The sequence below is a fragment of the Ostrinia furnacalis genome, unplaced genomic scaffold, assembly GCF_004193835.3.
Source record: "Ostrinia furnacalis isolate ACB-3 unplaced genomic scaffold, ASM419383v2 OfSCF5051, whole genome shotgun sequence".
Classification (NCBI taxonomy): Eukaryota; Metazoa; Arthropoda; class Insecta; order Lepidoptera; family Crambidae; genus Ostrinia; species Ostrinia furnacalis.
The window spans coordinates 92,462-104,623 of record NW_021135290.1 but is presented as its reverse complement, the minus strand read 5'-3'; the positions used below and the strand labels follow the sequence as shown (position 1 = coordinate 104,623).

Here is a 12,162-nt window from a genome sequence, read left to right as displayed (position 1 = left end):
TCCCCACATTTCCCCCACCACAGCTCCCACACACACATTCAACTGTGTAAAAACAAAGCGACTGAGAGTCTACGACAACATGTGCAACCGGCTTAAAAGTGCTGTGATTGGCCAGAAGGCATGCCTTATGGCCAATCAATGGCCGCGTGACGTGACGCACACTAAGAAAACGCTAGTGAGAGAACAAAGATAAAATGGAGTCGACAAGATATCGACACTTTAAATCGCTAGGGGGAAGGCACGAAACTGATTTCACAAAATGCTTATATATGAAAACCTTTTTATTATTATACGTTATTACAAGCTTTTTATTACTTTCACATGTCTGTACCTCTAGTACGAAAAACTTTCGAGTTCGTTTCGTTTGCGTATTCATTTGTATGAAAAATTTGTATGAAAAAATTCATTTTGTATGAAAAATTAAACAGCGCCCCCTAGGGCGGCTATAATATAGGGGGCGCTGTTTAATTTTTCATACAAAATTTTTCGATGACACTTTGAATACGCAACGAAACGAACTCGAAAGTTTTTCGTACTAGAGGTACTGGTGTCTGTCGTCAAATCTTGCAACTTAAAATTGACCCACTTCCCGATTTTTTATTAAATACTATCACGCATTTACTTTTTAATTATGGCGATCTGCGTACCGCATATGTTTATCAAAAATAATGCCTATATTAGGCTTTCTTAATTACTTCTAATGTTTTTTTTTTTTGTAAAATCTTATAATCGCAAGTAACACATCATTTTTTTATTTAAAATTACAAAATAGAAAATTATAATTTACTTCTATTTATCGATAATAGGAAACCGCATTANGAATAGAGATATGTGATTGGTTCGTGTGTTACCCTGTGCGTCCACGCGGACTGTGAGACCTCATAGTAATGTTTGTGAATACGGGCGTTACTCACTATCAGCCATTCAAGTATTATTTTTATAGTTCGTATCAAGACTTGTGAAATTACTGCAATGACGTAATATATGATTAATCTAATCCAAAGTGCAACGATTTCTGCTGTATAATGAAATGACGTATTGATTAATGCGCACGTAAATAATGACAATGTTTTATTGATCGTAAACAAATGACTCTCACTCGTTTGACTCGACACTTGCACTCCTTGGCTTGAGTAGCATATGATCACCGCCACTCTTCCCGTGGTTGTCTCTTTAAATGTAAAGAGGTAATTAAAGGAGAATTAATTATTGCTGATATCGAGCCTCCCCAACTCATCTGGCTAGAGTGGGGATTGTAGGTCAAATCCTGTGTTTAGGAAAAAGGGTAAGTAATTACAATTGGATTTTGAGTTGCTGAACATTTCTGTAACGCAGGGCTTGCGCTCTGGGAAAAATTTTACGAGAACGACCGCGATTTGCGAGAGAATAGCACACGTTTCCTTTAGCGTAATAATAGTCGAATGATGATGATGAAAGCCATTACTTAGCGTTAAGAGTCGCATCTCAAACTAAATTATAAATAACTTGAAAAAATCGAACTGCCTAAGGTGGGAATCGAACCCAGAGCCTTTCGCTTGCCGGGCGACTGATCTTCCGTTCATGGGTTGATCGTGGGTTGAAACTTGATGATGATGATGACCAGTTCTCTCATAACCATGTCTCTTTTCCAGCGCATTCCCAAGCCACCAGGCACGCCGCCATCGCCGGCGGCGCCACGCGCAGAATTGGTGCTGCCTCTGCGCAACGCCCACGTGATGCAGTGCATTCAGATGCACACCAAGAGGTGAGGACACTTGTAGAAGACATTTTGCTACAACCTGTAAAACCCCAATGATCAAAGACTCATCTTTGATCATTGGGGTAATCCCAAACTAAAACCGGACAATGGTAATCTATACTTACTAATATTATAAAGCTGAAGAGTTTCTTTGTCTGTTTACTTGAACGCGCTAATCTCAGGAACTACCGGTCCGATTTGAAAAATTCTTTTAGTGTTAGAAAGCCCATTTATCGAGAAAGGCTATATACCATCACGCTACAAGTAATAAGTGCAGAGCAAAAATGAAAAATGTTGCGAAAACGGGTTTCTACGCCTACGAAGTCGCGGGCACAGCTAGTGAAATAAATACTTACAAACTAATAAACGCGCAAGTTCTGAGATAATGTTTTTAAGTAGTTAGAGGTTAGCCGTTAGAGGTAAGATAGCCAGTTCCTCCGTGGTTGAGGATTCCGGGTGAAGCTCGCTTCCATCTTCGGCCTGATTGTCACTTACCATCATGTGAGATACAGGCCAACAGCTTCCTCGTTGTGGATAAAAAAAACATCACATTGATCCTAATATTGGTTACGAAACTAAGTCCTAACCAAAACCTGGTTGTTTACAGGTACACGAGATCGATGGTGCTCACGGTCGGGTACGACCAGTACCTGCTGCAGGATGAGACGGACGAAGGCGCCAAGCGGTGGCTGATGAACATCCAGAATATTATCTACAAGCTGGTAAGTTTCAGGCTCTTCATCATCATCATCATCATCATAATCATTATTTCAGTCCTAAGACGTCCACTGCTGAATGTATCCTTCGATGGCCGGTTGGCAGCGGCCTGCATCCAGCGCCTTCCCGCTAACTTAATGACCTGTGCAACTTTGAGCTTATTTATATCTAGGAGTTATAATTTAACTGATTCGCTCACACTTTTCTTACAAATATAGGAAAAGTCGTGTGTGACGTCGCTCTGCTTTAAAAAGCAGCTGATAAGCATTCAGTGATATGATGATGCAGGTCATGACGCTCTGTGTGATGTTTTTTTAATTTTGTATTATTGATATAACTTATAAAACCGCTCTTGTGTGCGGAATACAGGGACTTTTAGAGAATATGAACCGTACTCCAACCTAACTGACCAAAAATATGTAACACATTAAAGAAAAGCCAATATAAATGTTAAAATTTCTTCCTTCATTGTCCAGGGTCCTCCAATGCTGGAAGACTTCCACTCCCCGCAGTATACAAGCAGCAATACAGACCTGGAAAGCCTGGGCAGGACCCCCCCAGCGGCCCGCCACGCCACAAGGAACAAACACAAAGGTTGGTCCCACAAATATTCCTAGCGTACCCCAAGGCACAGTTTTATGCCCAGCGCGACTTTGTCAAAGGCCTTCCAGAGATCTCTGAAGATGGGAAGAGGTATATTTTGAAGTGAGTATTTGATTGATGTATAATTTTATCGGGGCTACATTTTTCTTCTATGTTAAGCATGATTGTATAGTTTCTTTTGCTAAAGATACTAACAACGTAGCTCTGTACTTTTTGTTTGAATTAATATGATGTTGATTTTTCTGTAGAATCTGTTTTGGTTCTGCCTTGTCTCTCAAATGAGGGTTTTCGCGAATGAAAGATCCGCTAGATGGCGGGTCGTGGATGTGGGGTCTGACTGCTGCGTGATTGGTGGATTTTGACATATCTGTCAATGTCATGTCAAAAATAACCAATCATTTGAACCTCGCGTCTACGTATTGCCATCTGGCGGATTTTTCATTCGCGAAAACCCTCATTAACCGAATATTCGTGTAATTTATTAGAATTCATTAACTATGAGTCTAAGCAACCTACTCATCTCGGTGGTTATGACCAAAAATGTTGAATAATTCATAGTTATTTCCTAGTACTGTTAAGTTGTTGTTTACTTGTCGTCCAATCCGTATCATGTCAGCTTCCCGGTAAACTACTAAGTTTAACTTATTTTCCTTGTTCAGTTTTATTCCAACGTTGCGCGTTGTGAAGTTTGGGTGTTTGTTTTAATTGGCATTTATGTTGTTCTCTTAATTAAATTCGTCTGTTTTAACTGATTGGACTTACATAATTTCTTCCTTTGATTTGATGTTGTTACTTCGATAGTGTGTGTGGTGGAAGTTTATAAATGAAAAAAAGAGTGGACTGTATGAAATTAGTTATCTATTCGGTATAAATTTACAATATTATTGAGACCGTTTAGTGCAAAGTCGTTGAAGAGAGTGCGTCAGGATTGTCTTCTTCGATGTTCGCTCGCGAACCGAACATTGCTCGTTCGTTCGCCGAACGCTCGCCGGTCCCTCCGGTCAAGCCACCCACGGGCAATGTCCGTGAGTAGACAGATGTTGTGATATTTTTAAATCGGGTTCAATTTGATTCCAAATTCACATCACAAAGTGTAAATGGATTGACAATGGCTTTCTGTGGATGCATATTGCAGACTGCGTTACTTCATATGGATTTACGTAAGTTAATTAGTCCATTTAATGTGATAAAGTTATCTTTTCTTGTAAATTAGATTTCAGTGATTACTAATTCCTAATGAGTAATGATGTTTTACGGATCTTCACTTTTTTCGTCATTGTTTTCGTAATCATCACACAAAACACAAACATTGACTAATTAATCATTAACACGTGTTCTTCCTAGGACTTTGTGATTGTCTTACAAAGTATTCTTCTATATTGAGTTATATTCAACTTGCTTGCTGGTAATTATCTACAAAAGCTTTTTATCGTTGATTAAAATTATAAGCCACGATATCGAGGGTCCTTTATCTGTAGATAGTGCTTCAGTTTAATCATTAAATCTATAATTGGAGTTCAGTCAGACATTATAACTCTACGGCACTATGTTACGACCGGCACATGCGGCCGTACTGTGTATTTTCACACGACAGTGGATATCGGAATTAAATACATTGCGCAGTAGTTGAGCATGACATAAAGTGGTTGCTAACTAAATCGTCAATGTACAAGTGTGTTAGAATTTTTATCACCACTGATTTCGATATCGCAGTAACTGTTGCGGCACTGAATTCGTTCGTAAAAATGTTTAGTTTTTTTTATTTATAAGCAAAATACCAATGGATTTGCAATACTTACATGTAGTAAATGACTCCATTGTTCCTGTAGTTCTTCGTTTCACTTGTTTTATTGCACGTAACGACGACGCATTATCCAAAATATCGGAGAACATTTCCTTAGTACGACTGAATCGCGACTAACCTAGCTACGCGGCTGATGTTCGTTTCTGGGCATATCGCGGAGACACGCGCCACGCCCCCGTTTCACATCTATTCCCTTCTATGATCTGAGGGTCCATCTGACCCATTTTCTGTTCGTGGCAGGATAAAAATATATTGTATCACATATAAACTGTGATTGTGCTCTGTGACAATAGCCAATTTTGAGTTACACAAAGCCTTAGAAAGATAAATAATTATAATAAGCCTTCATCAATACTGACCTAAGGGACGTGAAAAATAATCAAATGTTTGCTGTTTTCGTCATATTCAAAAAACTGCAATCATTAGAGATATTTTATCAAGAAAATAATTGGGCACGTTTAACATAGAAAAGCGGTTTCCCTTGATAAAAATGATTCTATAAATATTTTTATTCCAATTGAGTTTGAACCGTTATAAATATCGTATCGAAATAAGTCTACGTTCCCTCCCTGAGACTGTGCTGTCTCTGAAACATCATATAAGGTAGTGGCTGTAGGAAATTGTAGGCTCAGACCGTTTGAGGCGGCGCTCGCGAGTGATTGCAATTTTGCTATTGGCTTTGAATTTCCTTTCGCGTAAAAGTTCACGCGACAAATTGAAATTTTTTTGTATTAAGGCCAAGTAGACATCTTGACACAGACAGAGCCACATTTTATGGGACTAATCTGTGGTAATGTGGGCGCTTGTGAACGTCAACCCTAAAAGTATACTTAGGTGCCGGCTAGTAAGATATGCAGGATTTTGAATTCTAGCCAAGATATGATTAATCTATATACAACGTGTCCCAAAATTCAAGGATAAGCCGGCGCCGCAGGGTGGACCTAGTCATGACTGCTTTAGGAAAAATAAGAAAAAAAATCTATCTCAATTATTTTTTATGTTACACAATAAATTATGAAATTCGTTGAAAATTGACACCCCTTATGATATTTTACATTACCACGACTACAATTTTTCAAATACTTCAGTTTTTTTGTTTGTATCGGCAACTTAAGTAGTGCTGCTGTCCACCCAAATTCTTAAAACCCTCAGAATTCTTGCAGTTTTTACACAAAAGTTAATCAAAATATGATATTTCCTTAAAATTTTGAACGATTTTTACTTACACTCGACTTTGACTCGTCGTTTTGTAAAAAAACAGTATGAACACTACTGCGGCAAGTTTTTTATAAAGTTGACGCAACTATCCAAGATTCCGAAATGGTATAATACACTAAGAAAACTAGTCGCAAAAAAGATATGCGTACCATTTTTACAAGCACTTCGCTTGTTAGTTAGTATGGGATAAATCTTGCAACTGAATTTAAAACCAGTTCTCCTTAACCAATTGAGCTGAAATTTGGTATACTTGTGTAAGTACGATGACAATGCAATATTATGGTACCATTGAGCTGGATGGAGTATGGAGGTGGCCATAAGAACTCTTAACGAAACGGCGGAATTACATCTAGTTTGGGTTCGTTGGACTTGTCTTTTCGAGCACTTTAGTGCTAGATGATGTTCAGGGTCCTGATGATGAAGTCAAGAGGTGGCAGGAGCTGGCCATAGGAACTCCTAAACGAAACGGCGGAAGCTTATCGAGTTTGGGTTCGTTGGATTTGTCTTCCCGAGCACTTAGGCCATGAGATTGAGAAACAACTAAAAAGCTTAAAATAAAGTTGTAATAAAAAAAACTTATTTAAAAACAAGCTTGACTTCGTTTGAAAATTATAATTGACTTCATCATCAGGACCCTGGACATCATCTAGCACTAAAGTGCTCGAAAAGACAAATCCAACGAACCCAAACTCGATAAGCTTCCGCCGTTTCGTTTAGGAGTTCCTATGGCCAGCTCCTGCCACCTCTTGACTTCATCATCAGGACCCTGAACATCGTCTAGCACTAAAGTGCTCGAAAAGACAAGTCCAACGAACCCAAACTAGATGTAATTCCGCCGTTTCGTTAAGAGTTCCTATGGCCACCTCCATACTCCATCCAGCTCAGTGGTACCATAATATTGCATTGTCATCGTACTTACACAAGTATACCAAATTTCAGCTCAATTGGTTAAGGAGAACTGGTTTTAAATTCAGTTGCAAGATTTATCTCATACTAACTTACAAGCGAAATGCTTGTAAAAATGGTACGCATATCTTTTTTGCGACTAGTTTTCTTAGAGTATTATACCATTTCGGAATCTTGGATAGTTGCGTCAACTTTATAAAAACTTGCCGCAGTAGTGTTCATACTGTTTTTTTACAAAACGACGAGTCAAAGTCGAGTGTAAGTAAAAATCGATCAAAATTTTAAGGAAATATCATATTTTGATTAACTTTTGTGTAAAAACTACAAGGATTCTGAGGGTTTTAAGAATTGGGGTGGACAGCAGCACTACTTAAATTGCCGATACAAACAAAAAAACTGAAGTATTTGAAAAATTGTAGTCGTGGTAATGTAAAATATCATTAGGGGTGTCAATTTTCGACGAATTTCATAATTTATTGTGTAACTTAAAAAATAATTGAGATAGATTTTTTTTCTTATTTTTCCTAAAGCAGTCATGACTATGTCCACCCTGCGGCGCCGGCTTATCCTTGAATTTTGGGACACGTTGTATATAAAAGAAAGTCGTCTTAGTTACTCCACTTATAACTCAAGAACGGCTGAACCGATTTAGCTGAAAATTGTCAGGGAGGTAGTTTGAAGGACATAGGATACTTTTTATTGCCATTAAGGCGGAACAAAGTTCGCCGGGTCAGCTAGTTCTTTGATAAAATTAGGTTTATTTTAGGCACTGCAAATCCTTTACTAAGTTTTATCGATTTGTTCAGGTGAAATAAGAATCGAACCGGACACCTGAAAGTAAAACACTCCTTTTAAGTGTTTTTAATAGATACAGATGTTTAGGAAGTGAGTACCTACTTGAATAGCTAATTTAAATTCTTAGTGACCTAAAATATCAGAATATTCTTCTCATACTATAATATTATTTATTTTACTTCTTACATATTCTTACAAACACGTACCTACGAGTATATTTGTTTGCACATTTTCCGCTTACTCGCCATGAAAGCGGTAATCTACCCGAGAAATCAACACAAGAGCGAAATAATTGCGTGTCAGCAAAACAATCAATATGATTAATTTAGGTTCCTCTTATCTTTTCACCTAAAATAATAGTACATTTCTCTCTGTGTTTTTGGCGTATCACAGATTTGTATTCGGTCGAGAATTTATGATACTATCAGAATCTCTAGTTCTTACTTAAATTACTCTCTGAAGCAATAAATCCTATATCCCTTAGAGTTCAATAGATAGGAGAATTCTAATTCTAAGAGTAGGCGCACACCGTTGATTTTTAGTTGGCCGATAGTTGTGCCCGATTTTAATTTGTATGAAGAATCGGCCAAATCGAATCGGCTTAGTGTGCGCACTCCCATAAATGCCCATACTGATCAACTGCCCGACTCAACGGTGTGCGCCTACTCTTAGAATTAGAATTCTCCTATCTATTGAAAGTGTACTCTTTAGTCCTTACTCCGACTAGCAATTTTCTTTTTTTTTAATCGTGTGTTACCTAGGTATGCAGGTAGTAGGCCTAGGATGCGCGCCGCGATAAGCGTTTATCACGCCATTTTATCGATTTTACGCGATAGGCCCATACATTTGTCGTCTAAAATCATCGATAAGTTCTTATCACGGCACGCATCCTAGCCCGGCTAAAAAGAAAATTCTATATATCCAGCTAGAGCTAGAACCAGATCTAAGGCCAAGAAGTATTGACTAACTGAAGCTTCAGATCGGAACGGGGTTAAAATAATGAATCCATTGACACATGGAACTGTATGTGACCGCAAACGGGCAATAGGGCATCATTGGCATAGCACAATGAAAACAGACCATTTCTTTTGTTTTAAATAAAGAACTTGAAAAAATCGAACTGTCCAAGGCGGGAATCGAACCTACGACGTTTCGCTTGCCGGGCGACTACTCTTCCATTTGAGCTACTTAGGGCTATATTTCACCGGGACACCATGGCGGCGCAACCAGTCGCCGCTACCAACAAAATGTATAGAGCTTTGCGCAACCAAACGGACACCAGGTGAGTAACTCTCTATACATAGAGCTGTATACATTTTGCTGGTAGCGGCGACTGGTTGCGCCGCCATGGTGTTCCGGTGAAATATAGCCCTTAGACACTTACTTATTTATTTCTTTTATACCCACCACTGCAACTCCTGTAGAGCCAAGGTCTAAAGTTTGGTCGGGTGATACATATTATTCGTCCGTCTAACTTCTACTGCGGCTTTCACATGATGATATTAAAGGGCTATTAACCGTGAGCACTGTATAATTTTCAATTTTCTTCGTATCCTACACCCAGCAACGTTTTCAGAAGTTTCAGGTCTATCCATCTCATTTAATCATTGCATTTACTCGAGTAAGAGCGACATCAAACACAAAACTGTGTATAAAATTAGGATTTAAGAGAGCGGGGCCTGTGCTACAACACAAACGTTAACATACGTTAACATACATTATACATAACGTATGTTAATCTAAGGACTATTTGCCACGGAGGCATCCCGTTTTTTGCAGGATCCCTTTTAGTAGTAGAATGATCCCGTTTGCAGTGTCACGCAAAAAACCCAATTCGTTAGAATTTGAAATTCAAACTTCTGTGTTCACGCGACAGTCTAGTTTCGCTGGATCCTGCACTAAAGGGCCCGAAGAGTGAACCGAGCCTAAGAGCGCTGGCTGTTCTGCTCGGGCTACGCAATGATGGTGGTCAATTACTCGCAACGCCGGAGCGATATGATTTGACAGTGGATTGTCTCTCGCAGCCAATAATTATGTAACAACGCTGCGACTAGTTAATAGGGGATACAGTAGTTGCAGCTGAAAATAGTCGAGATAAGGCTACGTCCAGACGAATAGAGAAAGAAAGAAAAACAATATTATTGGGATGTTAGTACATCCTTACAAATAAAAAAAACAATTAGAACTTTAACAGCACATCATATTGATCTGCATCTCACCTAACATCAGGTGCGATTGTGGTCAAATACCTGTCTTCTCATGCATAAAAAAATAACGCTGCAGCCAAACGCATCTTACAAAATATGATCCGTGAAAACTATGACAGTTAAAATAACTATTTTTCAAAGTTACTGAATTAATTTTAAGGATGTTTAAAGCTTTGTTGGTTTTGTTCTCCAATATAGTGGTAGCTGAAGTTAAGACTATAATAATATCCGGAACGACAAAAATATGAAACAAATAATTTTGTAGATTTTCTCAAGCAAAGCTTTCCTTATCATTTCGTGTACAAAATTCTTTTCAGAAACAAAACAAGTTAAAAAGATTTAAACAACAATATACATGTCGCCTTGGACGATAAATTCATAAGTGCGAAAATGAAAATTTACTTTATAATTTACTAGGGAGAAACCGAGGCAAAATTGTAAAATATAGCTGTGTACTGTTGAACTCGAAATTGGCTAGATTGTCACCGTAAACCAGTATAGAAAAAAATCGCTCAATAAACTTAGCTATTTATTTATTTAACTGCCTAGCTCGCATCAATATTTAATAACTATGTATTTTAAAAAATAACAATAAGAAATTGATTTATAATATTCATTACATGTCAAATTGTGAATTGAAAGACTGTAATCCCTTAAAAAAGAGCCTGACAATAGTGACTGACTCTCTAGCGCTTCTTCTCAGCACTGCAACTGGCCCATTTATTGTCCCGAAGCAGTGGTAGGGTTAATACTGGGACGTGTAAAAGTGCTTTTAAAAAGCCTGCTTGCAAAAATAAAATGAGTTTTATGACTTTTTTTTTAATTATCCTATCGTGTAATTTGAGATTCTTCTTTAAATGCTTCAGACACAGCAAGCGTTACTTCTCCTTCTTCTTTCTTCTTACATTAACCTCTTTAATTTCCATGTCTATGAAACCTGAAGCCAGCTGCACGCCGTAGTCTGTCGAAGTGAAGTTTGCAATTATGCGACCCTTCTTAATGTCGAATTCCCCGGGTATAACCCCGATGTTGAACGTTATGTTGTACAAATGATAGTCGTCCTGGAATAACAAATGTTATTGATACCACAGTGACAGTGCAGTAGTAAGAACATGATATATCATTTATGTAAATCTAAATCGAATCTATAATCTATTATCTAAATTAATATATAAAAGGAGAAACTGACTGACTTAGTGACAGATCAACGCACAGCCTAAACGGCTAAACGTAGGCACTTGAAATTTGGAAGGGACGTAGCTTAGGATACCGTAGAGGTGCACTAAGAAAGGAATTCCCGAAATTCCCACGGGAACGGGAATTAGCGGGAAAATCCTTTTGTATGAAAAATCTAAGCCGCTTAAGTTAGAAGCTTGAAATTTGGCATGCAGGTACCTTAGTAAACTTAAAGCTTAATTATAACAGGATATTGCAAAATTCCCACGGGAACGGGAGTTAGTGGGAAAAAACATTTGTATGAAAAAATCTAAACCGCGTAAGATAGATGAAGGGGGTAAAACGGGATCTACGCGTACGAAGTTGCGGGCGGCCGCTAGTTAATTCATAAACATAGTATAGATAAGTTTTAGTAACTTGATTTCAACAGAGCCATGACAGGTCGCGCCAACTGTCACGGATTACGCGACCTGTCATTGGCCTATGATCACGCCGGCGATGACGATCTGGAGGCGTTGGTGTGGTTAATTTTTTAATTAAGAATAAACGTACCGGCGACATAGTTCGCAGAATTGCTAAAATCAAGTGGCAGTGGGCGGGGCACATAGCTCGTAGAGACGATGGCCGTTGGGGCAGGAAAGTTCTCGAGTGGCGACCACGGGCTGGAAGACGTAGCGTGGGCAGGCCTCCTACTAGGTGGACCGACGACCTGGTAAAGGTAGAGCCTGGATGCGGGCAGCGCAGGACCGTTCATTGTGGAAAACCTTAGAGGCCTTTGTCCAGCAGTGGACGTCATTTGGCTGAAACGAACGAATGAACGTACCGGCGGATATGGGCACGGCCTCTTAAACTTCCCTTGCAGTAGGGATGTGCCTAGAAACTTATCCTTTCCGATGAGGTTGCACAATTTAAAGTGTAGCTCTATGAACCCACGCTTGTACACGTTCGATAGGTACTCGTAGAAGTAGAAGTCAATCTGTGGGCAAGAATCGAAAACT

At 38.8% G+C, this 12,162-nt stretch overlaps 1 protein-coding gene across 1 annotated transcript; it reads left to right on the top strand.

The window, feature by feature from the left end:
* The first annotated feature begins 1,616 nt into the window (after nucleotides 1-1,616).
* Nucleotides 1,617-3,187, top strand: LOC114360474 (uncharacterized). Its single transcript, XM_028315195.1, has 3 exons — nucleotides 1,617-1,744; nucleotides 2,346-2,460; nucleotides 2,932-3,187. Exons 1-3 carry the CDS (start codon nucleotides 1,617-1,619, stop codon nucleotides 3,070-3,072), a joined length of 384 nt encoding a protein of 127 aa, XP_028170996.1. The 3' UTR covers nucleotides 3,073-3,187.
* The last annotated feature ends 8,975 nt before the right edge of the window (nucleotides 3,188-12,162 follow it).

What these genes read in the sequence shown, in the direction of transcription:
- LOC114360474 (XM_028315195.1), top strand. Translation starts at nt 1,617, where the DNA reads ATGTCTCTTTTCCAGCGCATTCCCAAGCCACCAGGCACGCCGCCATCG. An exon ending in ATTCAGATGCACACCAAGAG is followed by an intron (nt 1,745 to 2,345) that starts GTGAGGACACTT and finishes GGTTGTTTACAG; the next exon opens with GTACACGAGATCGATGGTGC. An exon ending in AGAATATTATCTACAAGCTG is followed by an intron (nt 2,461 to 2,931) that starts GTAAGTTTCAGG and finishes TTCATTGTCCAG; the next exon opens with GGTCCTCCAATGCTGGAAGA.